A 17521-nucleotide genomic window follows, 5' to 3' on the forward strand; every position below is an offset into this window, starting at 1 on the left:
ATTTTATTAAAAATAATATTAATTTAAATTTTAAATATAAATAAATTAATATTAATATATAAATTAGTGTACGATTATATTTATATATATCACATCTCTATACAATATAATCAAAAAGTTGGTCTAACTTTTTATTTTTCTTTTTACCCTTTTTCTTTATTCATGTAATCCATGCCGCCGTGCAAACGAGGCCCAATAAAACATAGTCTCCTTATAATTGAGTTTTCTTGGAAACAACATCTTTTCAAATAGGAGATCAGGACTCCAGGTAGATTCATTACAAGACAAATGAATTTTTATGATACATTTTTATTAAAAATAATTTTTTTAATTATTAAATTTTAATCATAAAAATTCGTTTCTAATCCTCTTATTATTATAATTGTTTAAATTTTTTATATAAAATATAATAAATAATTTAACTTTTTCAAATCTCAATTCAACTTTTTTAAATCTCAAAACAATAATAATATTAAAAAATAATATTATAATAATATTTTATTCAACTTTTAATTTTTATCTTTTATCTAAAATCATCTCATTTTATCTCATATTTGAATCCAAATCAATCATATTTAGAATCTCATTCGAATAAATATTACGAGATCATCCTTTTATATATATTTTTCTTTTATTTGAGATTTTTTGGGACAAAAACTTAAACGATTCTTTAAATACCTATTTAAAGGTAGTAGTTGTGCATGTATAGAGTTTCCAATCATAATCATGTAATTACAAGAATCACGTACAAATCTAAGTAGTCTGGCCTGATTTCTCGATCGGCAAGCCAATATATAAATTATATATATATTAAAGTATAATTTCTCTTCCATATGTTATGCATATAGAAAAATTATATTCACAAGCCGGCGGCACACTTAGTAAATATAAGTACTTATATAATATAATTTGATTTAAAAGATTAATTTTAAAATCTATATCTTCCACGTACACAAGCGCTTGTAGCCAGTAAAATTTGTTTTTCCGATATTAATCTTAATAGATCATATATAATTAATTAAACTATGTCATAATTTTGTTGGTTACCAGGTTTTTGGCATCTAGCCGCAAATTAAAACGGCTAAATAGAACAAACTCAAATTAAAACGGCTAAATAGGACAAACTAATTCCACGCATGCTCCGTACGTTAATGCAGGTCAACTTTGATTAATATGCATGCGTAAGTACTACTATAGCACGCGGAGGATAGAAAAATACACTAATTATTATAATATGCACCCACGGGCCCTATCTAATAATAATAGCATATATAAATCGTGACAAACAAACGTGTACCGTTACTTATAATCGTGAATTGTACAGGTATTATATAGTTATTTTAAAAAAATTTATTTTTTATAAAAAAATTTAATTGAATATTAAAAATTTAATTTTCTTTTGATACGAATCTCGTATCTATTTATTTTATTTTTAAATAATTGTACGGTATTGAAAACTAACATAAGTCTCATTTCTTCAAACAATAATATTATATATTACACAGTAACTAGTTTCCAGTTCAAGTACATGACGATTAATAAACAAACCATATTAATTTATTGATCGTTACGTAGCTTTATTACATAAAAAGTTCAATTGCCTGAACCAACACACAAGCACACCGCACACGTACATGATTTAAGCGCAAGTAAATTTATTCTGCAGATTGAATGTAAAAGAGAACGATATTCTCCAAACATGCACTCAGCTGTCACACAAACCTGCAGTTCAAATCGAGTAATTAATGAGACACATCATCGATCCAGCGGAATCGAGTACTTTTATTCTTCACGCACAAACCTGGCGGCTCCTTGACCTTAAATTATTTGAGCGGTATTCCTTGGAATAGCCATGGCACGCAGAGGATTCTTCATTTCACAGGAGAGCTTGAGAATCTCTGTTAGGTCAACCGGGTTAGCCATATCTTGAACCCATTTGAAGTTATTGACCAACTTAGCCACCCAAAGGCTCACAGTCATGAGGGCTAGGTTCCTTCCAGGACAGACCCTACGACCAGCACCGAAGGGCGCAAGCCTGAGGTCCCCTCCACGGACGTCAAAGTCTACCCCACCTTGATTGATCAAGAACCTCTCTGGTTTGAGCACCAAAGGGTCCTCCCACACGTTTGGGTCATGGGCAATAGCCCACATGTTCACCATTGCTGTAGTGTTGGCGGGAATCACCATCTTGTTGCTGAGACGGACGTCCGATTTGGACAGCCTGGCCCACGAGAGTAGTGGCCCGGGTGGGTGGACACGTAGGCTTTCTTTTACTACAGATTGCAAATAGGTTAATTTAGCCACTTCGGCCTCGGTGACATTTTTGTTTCCTACAAGACAGTCAAGCTCATGGCGAAGTTTATCTTGCACGTCCTGGTTCAAAACCAACTCGGCCATTATCCATTCAGTTAAGAGTGCAGTGGTATCTGTACCACGGAAGATCATTTCCTGCACACAGGAGATAATAAAGAGAATGAAATCGTACTGCCTGATCAAATCCAAACAAATTAAGTAAATAAGATGAAATTCACAAGAAGATCAAAAACTCCAAGACAAACCCATAAGACTGCAATCATGTCATCTTCTTCAAGTTTCTCATCTCCTTCCAAAGAGAGTAGCACATGAACAAAATCTGAGTTATCAGAGAGCTTGCTCGAGTCAACATGCCGGTGTTCATCTATTAGTTTCTTCACAAGATTTCTGACACGGGGCACAAGCGCTGAGCAGCTTTCGCTAATATGAGAAGGGTCGTAAATGTAGTTGAGCCATGGGAGATAATCAGACCAGTTAAAAGCACCCAAGAGCTCAAACCCGTCTCTAACAATCTCGTGCAACTCCCTAGCCTCAGCGCTATTGCACGTCAGATTGTATCTTTTTCCAAATACGGTGCTCATAATGTTGTCAAGCGCCGCAGCTTGAAGGTAGTTTCGTAAGAAAACAACACCTTGAAGTGATTGCTCTTTGGCGATGGCACGCAACATGTTGTCGCAATCCATCTGGCGTCCAACTTCGTGGGCAGCAATCCTCTTTGATGAAAAGAGGTGGGCTGAAGAAATCCTCCTCAGAAGCCGCCAGTATTCTCCGTTTGGTGCAAACCCTATGGCCCGGTTGAACATCAAGGCTTTTGCAGATTGCTTAATAGGACGGTTGGAAAAATGGGAAGAAGTCAAGATTTCACGAGCAATTTTGTGGTCGCAGGTGATAACTGCAGGGGTTGAGCCCAGGCTGAACGCCATAAGCTGGGTGGCCTTATGGTCTGAAGCAATGCGAGCAAGAGTTCGATGAGCCAAGCCATGGCTCAAGCTGAACAAACTCCCAAATATAGGAAGACCTCGAGGTCCAGGAATCGGGATCTCACCCATTCGGTTCTTGCCGTTTGTCCAAGCTAGGCCTCCGGTGGAGAAAGCCCGTGTTAGAAAGGCAACTGAAAAAGGGGCCATTAAGATGGAAAAGAAAACCAAGCCATTAAACAAGTTAAGGCTTTCTATAAAAGCTGGGACTGTAAACAGATACCAACCCCAGTCTGTAGAAGAAGTTAACTCCATAGCCCGCGCACAGAGAGAGAGAGAGAGGTTGAGGGGATGATGAATGGATGAGGGTACTGCAAGGCGGAGGGGAACTGGGCAGTGAGGGGTTTAAATAGGAGTTCATGCATGCGTGGAAAGGAAATAATTTCTTTTATTTATTACTTCTTTCCTCTTCTCGTGCATATCAATCGATCTTATTCAGGGGTAAATGAGAGAGAGACTTCCTCTCATGATAGCTTACAAAGATTTTCTCCCTAATCATTGGTAATTGCGAAGGGTCATCAGCCAATTAGGATGGATAATACTTTTGGCCACCGTTGACTTTTTTTTTTTTTTTCCCCTTCTTCTTCTCCATCTTTTTGTTAATCTTAATGATTAAGAAAATTTTGTTTAATATTAATATAAATTTTTTATATTTTTTTAAATATTTAAAAATATTAAAAATAAAAAAAAAAAATATTTTTTTAAGCCTAGCAATGACCCAGCGGGAGGGGTGGCTCTAGGATCACTCATTAGGATTATATATATATATATATATTAGAAAGATGAATAAAGTTAATTAAGAGCTTCGAAATATATATATATAACCATATATATATTCAATGTATGAAATTAAATTCTTTTTACTGATATTAAAAAGATAAATAATACAGCATTTGAAATTAATGTGCATCTTAATGTACATGCGTGCAGCACGTACGGCATCCCTAAGGAATATCAATCGGAAAAATCTAATTGTAAACTTAACTGCACATTAATATGTGCATAAATCTAACGTGATTGGTTAAAAAGTAGATTTTAATAAAAAACGGTGTTAAATTAAATTTTGAATATAAAAAAAATCAGAATTAGTCGCAACTTTACATGTACATAACAAAACTCATATCAATCACAATTCGCTTTATCAAAAAGACTATTCAATATCTGAAAAGCCAAGAAACTAATTAAATGAAGGGTGGGCTACTGTGCATGGAAAGTGCGGGGCAATGACTCTTGGTCCCCCTATAGTTTTGAATGGATGAAGACATATATAATAGATGTGAAAACCACAGATATCAGTCCGGTTTTGGTGAAAACCGCACCTATATCTTGAAATGGTATAAATCTTGATCGAAACCGACTAGTGAAAGGGAAGAAAATCATCGACATTGATCTTGGCATATATTTGATCAATTCGTTAGCATCTTTGGTGATGATGGATGTGGCCCTGCATGCAATGATGCCGTAGTGAGAGAGAGAGACACACACACACACAAAGTGAGAGAGAGAGAGAGAGAGAGAGAGAGAGAGAGAGAGAGAGAGAGATAAACGAGGGAGGTGGCGTAGAAATGAGAACTGAGAAAGTAAGAAGAACTGAAGAAGGAAATGAGCAAAGAAAAAGAGTGCAAGTGTGTAAAACTTAGGGAGAAACAACCCCATTTGGCTTAAGTTAAACACTAAGTCCTAAAACGGCACTGTTTCACTCACTTGAGTAAAAATGTGTCGTTTTATATATGTATACTTTTTAAAAAATAAAATTTAAACTAGGGGTGAGTTCGGTCCGGGGAGGTTTTACGGATCGGACCGGACCTATTCGGTTTAGGGTTTTTCCACCCTGGACCAGACCGAACTCCCTAAGGGTCGGGACAGTCCGATTCTATTCGGTCCGGTCGGTCCATTCGGTCCACAGTTGACTTTTTTTTTTTATAAATCCTATGACATTTTATTTAATACTTATATAATTATATTGTGATATATTTAATATATATAGTATACTATTATATATATTAATAATATGCCGATACTATTAGTATATAGTAAATTAGTAATAGTTATTAATTTATTTTCTATAACTAATAATACACTAGTACTAATACTATAACTAATAACTATATGTAATAATAGTAATACTATATGTAATATATTAGAATTACTATATCTCTTCAAACACCACACATTTATTAATACTCTATGTCATACTATATTAAATAATAGTAATACTCTTATTACTAATACTCTATGTAGTTATATTAAATACTATATTACTAATACTCTATATAGTTATAGTGATTTAATACTAAAATATTACATATTAAGTTAACTATACTAATACATTATAAATTTATACATATATGATATATTATAATTTATACCATAACTCTTATAATATGTTAATATATTAATATATACTAGTACTATATATTATAGTTAATGGTTATACATTAAATAGGATAATAATATATTGATACTAAATATATATAGTTATAGACTTATAATAATTTAGTTATTATGAATTTATGATTAGTTATAGACTATTAGTAAAGTCTATATATTACAAATCTATTATAAGTCTATAACTATATATATTTAGTATCAATGTGTTATTATACTATTTAATATATAACTATTAACTATAATATATGGTACTAGTATATATTAATATATTAACATATTATAAGGGTTATGGTATAAATTAGTATAGTATTAGTATTATAATTTACGATTAGTATAGACTATTAGTATAGACTATACTGATAGTCTGTAACTATTAGTAATATATATAGTTATAAACTTATACTAGTATTAGTTATATTAGTTATGTTGAATCAATCAGTTAGTATAACTATCAGTAATTTGTATTAAACTATTAGTAATTTAGTATAGCTATATTATATCAGTAGTATTAATTATGTTGAATCAATCAGTTAGTATAACTATTTTCTACATTATTAGTATTAATAATATTAGTATTAGTTATAACCATATATCCTATATTAGACTTAAGAGTCTTAGACTATATAATAGACTAATAGTATTAGTACAACTATATAACTATATATTAATACTAATTATAGTGAAAATAACTATATAATAGTATTAATAGTAGACTAATTGTATAGCTATATATTAGTATTAGTTATATTGTTATAGTGATTTAGTATATTATAATGTCTATATTATAATTTATACTATAACTCTTATAATATGTTAATATATTAATATATATAGTAGTACTATATATTATAGTTATACATTAAAGAATATAATAGTACATTCATACTAAATATATATAGTTATACAGTTATACTTATAGTAATTTAGCTATATATTAGTATTAGTATTACTTATAGTATTTAATTTAACTATATAGTCTATATTAATATAAGTATAACTATAGTATATTATATTATTAGACTATTAGTATTATTTTTTTAATACCATATTAGACTATTAGTATTAGTATATAATTATAAATATTAGTATAAGTAAAAAATTATATAATTAATTTATAAAATTATTTATATAAATTATATTTATTTTTTTTCATTTGGTCCTGTCCAGGATGGAAAACCCCTAGACCGGAACCAAACCGAATGACTTCGGTCCTCTTAAAAATGGACCAAACCTAATTCGATTAGGTCCGATCCGGTCCAAAAATGGCCAGTCCGATCGATTTGGCCTGTCTGGATTAGCTGATTCTCACCCTTAATTTAAACTATCGGTCGGTTTGGTGGTCTAGTCTAACCTCAAACAGACCAATTCTTGTACAGCTCTAATATATATATATTGATGAAGGGAAACAATTAAATATTGAAGTTTCTACCAGAATATATACATGCAGTCCATATCTTACAAATTATTAACCTCTTGCGACATTTATAATTCACACACACACATATATATAGTCAGCTAGCCATAATAATTCTTTGGGATTGTCGCCCTCATATAGGGAAGTGTAACATGTGGCGTTGTGCTAGGAATAACATTCTCCTAGGAAGTAGTTTATCATTTTCATTATATATATATATATATATTTTTTCTAATTTTAATAGGCATTTCAAGTCTTCGAGACCTAACCGGCCTAAAACAAACCTAGGTAGATCATGCACGATCAATGTAGGACGACTTTACTTAATCTATATTTGATTGTTAAACACGTCTCAATCTATCTCAAATTATTTATTAATAAAATTTCTTATTTTTTAAAATTTCTTATAAAAAATTAAATATATGTTAATGGAATCTGCAAAACACTAGTATCCTCGTATTAACTCAAATCATTTAAAATTACTTTAACAACTAAACACAATCTTATAATATAAACGTGCAAAAACTTCTGTTAAGAAATGCTCTAAACAACATTGGTGAAAGGAACATAAAGTAATTTTTTAATTAGTGCTTAATATAATGTACGTTGAATTTTAGTAATCAAATAAACTTTTCCAGCAAGAAAACACACTTTTGATCTATTATTAAATTAATACTAAATACACAGTATAGGATATCCAAGCTTTACGTATTCTTTTTGAATAAAATTATGATTTATTATTAAAAAAATTCTTTTTTTACATGGGTTTTAGATTTACAGTCTTTTTTCAAAATGATCTAGTGTGCGAGATTTGTACACTATAATATTGTAAATATTATTTCTCATATATTAATGTTATATAATACACTCTTATCTCACTTTAATTCTATTTTGTAAAATACGGCATTTTTATCATTAAAAGAATTATTTAATAGTAATAAATATGTCACATCTTACATAAGAGAATGATAATATAGTATATAAAATTTTTCTTATTGTCACATTATCTCATTCCCCTTGTGTTTAGAAAGTCATTTGAGATAGTTGAGAGGATAGAATCGAAAAATGAAGGCCTGATTGGCAATAATACGAGTCTCAAAATTTAGAATAATGTTAGATATAAATTTTAAATAGATAATTTTTATACAAATTATTTAAAAAAATGTTGATCCTAATAAAATATAATAAGTTTTTTTTTATTTTTTTTATTTTTGTAAGGTAGGATCCGATTTATTACAAAGAAATTGTGCTGGATTTACATGGGAGTTGTAAAAATGATTTCTTCAAAATTGATACAATCGAGATGTTTGAACTTTCCATGCGTTGATGATTAGGAAATAATACACCAATTGAAGCGCGCAAGGAAGATTGGACTTTGATTTAAAGAGATCAAGAAAGAAAGGTGGAATCCACACGTGTGGATTCGTGTGCACTTGGAAAGTGTGCAGGCACACATGCATGGAGTATGCACGTGAGTAGGACCTCGGAGAACGGTCCAAACTTGGGGAGTTTCCTTGCTTCCCGCCCTAAGACCATCCCATTCGGTACCGTAAATGGTACTTGTCTCTATAATTTAATAAAAATATTAAGATATTGCTTAAAATGATATCTATATCTAGATCTTTATTTTTAAGAAAGTATTTGTAAAATGTATAATAATTTTTTATATTTAAAAAATTACTGTACATCTCATATTACTTTTTATTAATATTTTATTTTAATTATTTACACTTTCTATTATATTTATCTATTTCTAATCATCTACACTTTTTATTATATTCATATTTATTATAATTTGAAAGAATAATTTTAAAAATAATTTAAATAATTACGAAAATATAAAAAAATTAATTATAAAAATATTATCATACCCACAAAAAATAATTTAAATTTTTGTTTAAAATATTCACTAGAGTAATAATTAAAAAAAAATATTGAGTAGTTAAATTTATAAATAAAAGTGAAAGAAAAAAGTAATAAAGAAATAATAGATAAATATTATTTTAATAAAATAAAAAAATGATTGGAAATGTGATGTAGAAAATTTTTAAAAGATGAGTAAAATTTAAAAGAAAAAATAAAATATATTTTTTAATTAAATTATAAAATTTTTTATAAAAAATAAGATGTGAATGGTCTAATACACGCAAGCATCGATCGTGGCAAAACTTCAACCTTTATCGGTTCCTCGTATTTGGAGCCAAGGATCCGATACTCGAGGGCACAAGCTGTGCTAGTCTGCTAGCCCTTCTTGCTCCCGGAATTTATTTAATTAAAATAATATATTTTTTAAAATTTTAATTTAACTTTTATTTTGATTTGATGTATTTAAATATTTAAAAATATTATATTATTAAGAATTGTAAATGGATAGTAATTCGGTTGACAAATTCTGGATTGATAAAGACTATAAACAACTTGACAAAGACTACCAAAGTCCAGAAATTAACTCCGAAAACAATTATTGGATGAATCTCCTCCAGTTGAAGATGCAGTCGTATTTGACAAGTTAGGTTTGATTGATGAATTATCTCAACTCAAGCGATTTATTATTTTTTTAATTTTATATAAATAATTTAAATTCATCTCAATCTATTTAATATATTTAATTATTATAATGAGGTTAACTCATTTTAAATTAATTATTAATAGGACCTACAATTTTTTTAACTCTCGATAACAAATTTAAACTCATCTAACATATTTTATACTTTCAAAAACATATCTCGACCTATTTATATTCAAACATATTTTAATAGAATTTACAAAATATTATTATTCACATATCAACTCAAATAATTTGAAATTACTTCAATATTCAAACGCAGTAAATACATATATCAACATATTTACATTCAGATGCATATCAATGGGATCCATAAATTATTATTATTCATTGATTAACTCAAATAATCTGAAATCATCTTACCATCCAAATATAACATATTAATACATTTAAAGTAGGTGCAAAATGTAGGAGACTAATTGTAAAGGAAGGTGCATGCATGGTTTAATTTATTGAGATTTTCGTTACATGAGTTGTAATAGAGTGAGGGAAAACAAATATTAAATCAATTATTTTGGATTAATGGTAAGAATGATAAGATGTTTGAACGCAATAATTTGGTATGATACGTTAGATTATAAAATTAATTTTATTATAAAATAAATTTAATATACCACTTCAAATCACAATAGTTTATATTTTATAAATTTATTTTTATGAAATAATTTTATGGCTATACCACTTTTCTTATATCTTACGTATTTTAAAAGCAATAACTTGGCTTTGAATGTGATCATTACTAATATATTAATAAAATCAGAAATACGGATGCAAGACGTCGGAAGCACACAAGTCATATAATTTGTGTTACTAAGGATATAACATGTGATCAAGATGATGATCTACTTCTCGGCAACAAGATGATGAAGATGATCACACACACACACACACATATATATATATTAATAATGTCGCATGTTGGGTGGGACAAGACGGGAATTGTGATGGTATGTCATAATGTGAGCCTCGATCATCATGCGTACGTTGATATATACTGGAAATTAACCATGTTCGTTGATGGGTTGTTTGTGGAAAAATAGTGACGAGAGAGGAGTTTAATATTCATATATGGGTGGATGACGGTAAATCTTGTACTTAATTCTGACCTGATTGGAAGAAAATCAATGTTTTACTAAAGACATTGAAGAGTCATCATCCCTACAACATATACTATAAATGATTTTTTATTTTGTTCTTACTAAACTAAAGAAATTCTTCGACTTATCATCTATACATTACACATATTAGGGAAGAAAAAATAAAAAAATAAATCATATTTTTACATAAAATATAATAAACAATTCAATTTTTTCAAATCTCAAATCAATAATAATATTAAAAGTAATATCCTAATAATATTTTACTCAACGTTCAACTAAAAATATTTCATCTCATCTCAAAATTCAAGTTAAGGAAAATGAGCCTGCCGAGTGCAAGCTCAAGCTAGCTGGTTCGTTAATTTGGATCACTTGTTAGTTTTTATTAAATCATGTCAAGCAAAAGATATTTTATTAAAACATGAAGCATGCCAAGGTCAATTTCTTCAAACCTGTACTTGGTTCAACTTCCGGGAGAAATGATTTCGAAAAGGGATGTTTTGGATGTCACAAACTAGGGGTCATAAAGAAAGGCATTTCAGTCAAGTTTTCAGTTCATGAAATTATGTTTACTCATATAACATGAAAATGAATTCATCCAACCAATCACAACGTAGTCTCGAGAGAACGGCATAATACGGTCGGTACAAATAAGCATAAACCAGAAGATAAAGAGATATAGATGTCAAGTAGACACAGCACAATGACAATGGCATTATTATTACACGAGCAATTAACAGAAGCAGAGCAGTCCTGCTCAAACAGAAACCACACAGTGCAAAGACATTTCGCTCAACTCCCGAGCTCAATAGGCTCAAAACCTCTCTCAATCGATGCCTTCACTGCATCCAGTACCAGTTGTGTCTTCCTACTGATGGTTGGCCACTTCTTATCAGGTCTCGAACCCTTCACTTTAATGCCTTCTACCAAACTGGCAAATTCCTTCACCATCAGAACCTCCTGAGGAAGATGTGTGGTGATGGTGTGCTTACTTGGCTGTGGTACCCATGCTGTCACGAGCTCATTGAATCCTAACTCTGTCCCGGCAGAAAAAGAGGCTTCGTGCTCTTGAAAAGGGATAACAAAATCATGAAGATGTAAAGTACCCTTTGTCCCAATAGCGGTTATATCCGTAGTCAGATTTGACAAGTAAGAGCAATAAAAGGTTGCTACTTGCCCATCTTCCCAATATAGACAACCACCACAAGACAGAATCACTCCTGCTTCATTAAATACAGGCCCGTGCAAGGCTGTTACTGTTTTTGGCAACTCATAGTCAGCAACCCACAGGATTGATCTGATGGCATACCAGCCAACATCACCAAGAGCACCAAGCGCATCAAGATCTGGCTTGACACGAATGTCATTCTTAAGAAATTCAGAATTGACAGCGAACGTAAAGCAGCTGTGTATCTGTGGCCAACGGAAGCATTTATCTTAGAACAATAATAAACTCTCAACTCAAAATTGAATTTACTGTCAACAGCTGCATTAATCTGTAAGTAAAGAATAAAAGTAGGAAACCACATTTTAACAAATAAAAGAGGAATGTAATCTGTAAGTAAAGAATAAAGAAATAAAACATGTTTTAATTAAATTGTAAGACAAATGAATCAATAAGCGATGCTAGCAAAAATTAATTGTTATATATATATATATATATATATATATATATTCAAACATACAAATATATTATAAGCATATCCCCACCGTGTTATTCTATTATCAGATAAATTTTTATTTTGATAAGCATTTCCGTTTAATTATTTTGATGTTCCAATTGTTTCTTAAAGACTTCTGGTGGCACATTTTGAAGGCTTGATTAAGAAAGTTAGAGATCGCATAGAGGGTTGGAAGGCCCAATTGCTTTCAAATGGCTCTCGGCTATTGCTCTTAAAGCATGTTTTGCAAAACATGCCTATCCATAGCCTTTCTATTTTACACACTCCGAAAGTGGTATTGGATAACTTGAAGAGACTAACTAGTACTTTCTTTTGGGGTGTTAGAGATGGAAAGCCTAAGAAAAAATGGAGGGCTTGGGATAAGCTTTGTAAACCAATTTCAGAGGGGGGTATTAGGCTCAAAAATTTGCATGAGGTGTAGACATCCCTTCATATTAAGCTAGTCTGGAATTTGCTTCAAGGAAAATCAGTTTGGTCAAAATTTTTGGTTGCTAAATATGTTGGTAATAATCATATCTCCTGCGTGGATTCATCTAAAGGATCGAAATTATAGAAGATGCTTTTAAATAACATGGTTGCTATACAAAAATTTTCTAAATGGAGGGTGAAAAAGGGGAATATTTCCTTTTGGCACAACAAATGGTTAAATGATGGTCCTCTTATTGAACAACATGAAGTTCAAGATTTACGAATCTTTTTATCGCAGAGTGTAAACTTGGAAATGGGTGGAATGTGGAACTGTTTGACTGATTAGTTGGCATGAAAAAGTCGGAACAAATATTAGAAGAATTGGGTAGAGTGAAGCAGGGTATGGACACTCTTATTTGGTTACCGAATGCCCAAGAAATTTTTTCCACTCGTTCTGCATGGGACTGTATCAGGTCTAGAGGCCCAAAAGTGCCTTGGAATAAATGGTCGTGGCATCCTACACTACCAAAAAAAAAAATGTCTCTAATAATGTGGAAGGCACAAAATAATTGTTTGCCAGTAGATGATCGTGTTCGTAGAGTAGGGATCCTGTTGGCATTCAACTGTGATTGTTGTGACAATTGGAGATATGAGGATCAGAGTCATGTACTGGCACTTGGAATGTTTGCTGAACAGGTATGGAGCAAATGTTGCTCTAGTCTTGCTATACGTCAGATGGAAGGCCGGAACTAGAAAGACAAAGTAGAAATATGGTTTAGGCACGCTAAATTTTCAACTCAACCAGGCCAATTAATTGGTCTACTTCCTAGCATAACCACTTGGAAGCTATGGACTCCGCGGTGCATGGCTAGAATGGAAGGAAAACATGAGTCTTTACTTTCGGTGTGGAATTCGATTAAATATTGGTTGGGTTTGATTGGAGAAAATATGAAGGCTTCTTCCAGATTATCTAAGCAAGATGAGGAGATATTGTTGATGTTTAATATACTTATTAAGCATAAACATATATCTTATTTGCTTTTGAAATGGGTGAAACCAAAGGAAGGTTGGTACAAGCTAAATGTGGATGGCTGTCCGTTGGAGAACCCAGGTTCATCGAGTGCAGGCGGAGCTTAGAGATTGCAAAGGGAAGTTAATTTCTGGTTTTGCAATAGCTACTAGGAATCAATCTAACAATATTGCTGAATTTTTTAGCTTGGTTAATTCAGGGCATGAGAATTGTGAGATTTTTTAGCATTCAGAATATTGAAATTGAGATGAACTCTAAGATTGTGATTGAGTGGATGAAGAAAAAAAAGATGTGGCCTTTGGTACTTGGAAGATTACTGGGAAGAGTTGATGCAACTGTGTGAAGGATTGAATTACAGATTCAGGCACGTCTATACGCAGTGTAACTCGTTGGCTGATGGTTTTGCAAAGTTGGGAGCTTTCGGAATGAATCAGACTTGGAATGAAAGCTCAGAGTTACCTCCTATAATTAGAGGAATTCTTCGCTTGGATATTAGCAGTTTGCCGAGTTTGCGCCCAATGGAAATACCTCACTTGCGAACTTGTTGAGACGGTGCATAGATCTTGGTAATAAGGTGATATTTTTTTATGCTTGGGATTTATTGGTTTATATTCTTAGTATTTTTTTGTAATTCTTAAGTGTCTTGATGTAGCCACGGGTTTTCTCCGCTATAAGTGATGGTTATTTCAATAAATTTGAGGAGGAGTCACTCTTGAACATGTGACTCTGACTCTTCTTTAAAAAATATATATATATACACGTAGCTAATACTGAAAACTATTTTTCTTTCTAAGTAATACCAATAACTTATTCTGTTTCTCTCTTTTACCTTTTTGTTTAATTGTATCAGAAATAGTATTATTACTCCGAAAGAGTGGCCAGTGAAATACAGCATCAGAACATTACGTATATAACTCTAGCAAATTGCATCAACAAGAAGGCCAGAAATTCAGCCCCATGCATAAGAGGATATCAAACATCTCACCCAAGCTCTCTGCCCATCTGTCCGACATTTCCACGCGACAGCAAGGACAAAGGCAGAAATCTTTGCAGCAACCTCAACACCAAAGTACCAATCCAAAAATATAAATAAAGGATGATAAAGGTAAGTCGGCACAATTTTTCCATCTGGGTCAGAAAGTTCCAAGTTCTAGTTCTAGAGGTTCAGTAACAGGCATGATCACGTACGTATGAATAGTGAAAACCAAATCACTGCTTTACACAACCCAAGAATGACTTTCATTCTTTTCATGAAGCATGTTGTCTCGCTTATAAACTTGCCTTTTAGCACATGCCAGAACGTTTCCGGATAAAACATTCAGAAAATGGAAAGACCAAGGTCTTCTCACGTCTTATTAGAATCCTCACAACGATAAATTAGCCTCTTCTATATATATATATATATATATACACATTTACATATATCAAAACGTGATACATTCAGACAAGCCCATCAAAAAAAAAAACAAAAAACAAAAGGTAAAGAAGAACTAAAGCTTCCACTAATAGTGAGAGGAAGCATCCATAGGTCCTTAGAAATTATCATCGCAAGCCCACAGACAAAAGCACGGCCTAATTACCCAACCTCTACACAATGCACACAAAGAACTACAGAGAAAGACACAGCTACGTTAATTTCTTGAATTCGATGTGAATAGATAAAGGACGGGGATCCACAAAATAATCAACAAGTTCTCATTTTTGCTCCAATGCAAAGAGATGAGCAGCAAAAGCTTCCATGTCTTGGAGGGAAACTAATCTCCGTCATTTTTTGCCATAGCCCCGAGACATGGCACTTGCTATCTCTTAGGCGCGCATTTGTTAGATGAACAAAAACATTAATTAAAAATAAAAAGTCCAACCAAAATTTACGAAGAATCAGTCAACCAGCTTCCCTTCCTCTAGAAGTGACCGAGCCAGAGAGGCGGGGATGAACTTCCTTATCCATGTCTAGTGTCTACAAACTCAATATATTTTTTTTTCCACCATCTAGATTCTAGAATAACCGCTCGAGTCAAACAAAAACTCTTTCTCATAATTCACCTCCGTTCCACACATCCAGACTGTAGAACATCAGTAAATAGAACAGATTAGCCCCATAGGATGCGGCATTCAAGGACAGTAGCTGGATTGTTTTTATGTTCCATTACTAGTCATCTGTTTGACGGGTCAAGTTCACTTTCGTAAATAGACCAGATGGGATTTTCTAAATAGAACCAACGATAGGAACAGACGAAAGGGAATGTCAACTTATTATTTTAGCAACAATTTATTATTTGTTGTGCTTCAAACATATCCAAGAATAACACAAGATGATAAAAAGATAATATTTAAATAATTCGACAACTTACTTATGTCTACTAGAGTGAAAAATTTAATATTTTCAATATATTTATACAAAATTACAAATATTCGTAAATAAGTTCTCTATCTCTCAAAAGAACTTATGTTTTGAATTTCTCCAAAATCTATATTTCACTCACAACTCTTTGCTTTGATCGCTCACCTCAGCGAGAATAGTTTACACCGTTACAAAATATCTCTTCTAATAAGACAAGCCTACTTAACATAACCACCATTATTAACAAAGATGGAAAAATTTTTAACAGCTATTCTTGGAGGGGCTGCTGCAGTCATTTAAAACTATTGGAAAGCTTTTCTTCATGAGCTAGAGGCTACATGTTACATACAATTTGCACTTGGAGGATTCCAACATTATTTACTGAAAATTTTAAAAATTATTCACCTAATTGACGAATGAGAAGCTAAAACAGTACAAACCGTAAATGAATCGAAGTGAAACCCAAAGAAGTGAACTTTCATACCGATTTGAGCTGCCCAAAACGCTCTTTATCGGAGAGGAACTCCCTCATCTTGGCGGTCCGGGGGTGGTGCATCCACATGGTACCATCCATGAACTGCACCCCATTAGATTCGCAAGCCTCGATGATGGTATCGAACTCGGCAGCGTTAAGGGCGACGGGCTTCTCGAGCAGCAAGTGCTTCTTCTTCTGGGCGGCGAGGACGGCCCAACGGGCGTGCAGGCTGGTGGGCAAGGGGACGTATACGGCGTCGACGTCCGGCTCATCGAGGACGGCCTCGTAGGAGCCATAGATCTTGGCGTCGGTGGGCAAGTTGTTGGCGGACGCGAATGCCTTGGCTTTGTCGAGAGAACGGCTACCAATGGCGGTGACGGTGGCGTTTGAAGCGAGTGCTATGGCCCGCGAGACCTTGCGGGCTATATCGGCGCAGCCTAGTATTCCGAATCGAACCTGCGTTTCAGCCATCCGTAGAGGGGAGAGCGGAACCAGAGCTGTGGGCAGCTAGAATACCTGGGTGAAAACTTCGAGGTGTTGGGAATCTTGGATAGCGAGATACGGAGGAGGATGGGATCAAATTTAAAAGTAGAATATTTTAAAATATTAAAATTTAATATTATTATTATTTTAAATTTTAAAAAATTTTAATTATAATTTAAAAAATTAAATTATTTACTATATATTGTATAAAAATTTAAAAAAATTATAATTTTTTTTTTAATATTTGTGAGTGTCTAGATTAACTTATACGTACCTTGACTAATTTTATATAGTTTTAAAATTAAGGATACCTTGACTAATTTTACATAATCTTGAAATTAACG

At 32.5% G+C, this 17521-nt stretch overlaps 2 protein-coding genes across 2 annotated transcripts; both read right to left on the minus strand.

Moving 5' to 3' along the window:
- Window positions 1-1570: 1570 nt before the first annotated feature.
- Window positions 1571-3666, minus strand: LOC122297570 (cytochrome P450 78A7-like). The gene is made up of 2 exons (XM_043107678.1): window positions 2559-3666; window positions 1571-2448 (listed from the first exon to the last, which is right to left on the minus strand). Exons 1-2 carry the CDS (start codon window positions 3543-3545, stop codon window positions 1819-1821), a joined length of 1617 nt encoding a protein of 538 aa, XP_042963612.1. The 5' UTR covers window positions 3546-3666; the 3' UTR covers window positions 1571-1818.
- A 7782-nt stretch (window positions 3667-11448) lies between these two features.
- Window positions 11449-17260, minus strand: LOC122297691 (uncharacterized oxidoreductase At4g09670-like). The gene is made up of 2 exons (XM_043107830.1): window positions 16704-17260; window positions 11449-12171 (listed from the first exon to the last, which is right to left on the minus strand). Exons 1-2 carry the CDS (start codon window positions 17163-17165, stop codon window positions 11551-11553), a joined length of 1083 nt encoding a protein of 360 aa, XP_042963764.1. The 5' UTR covers window positions 17166-17260; the 3' UTR covers window positions 11449-11550.
- Window positions 17261-17521: the final 261 nt, after the last annotated feature.

This window comes from Carya illinoinensis, chromosome 15 (assembly GCF_018687715.1).
Source record: "Carya illinoinensis cultivar Pawnee chromosome 15, C.illinoinensisPawnee_v1, whole genome shotgun sequence".
Lineage (NCBI taxonomy): Eukaryota > Viridiplantae > Streptophyta > Magnoliopsida > Fagales > Juglandaceae > Carya > Carya illinoinensis.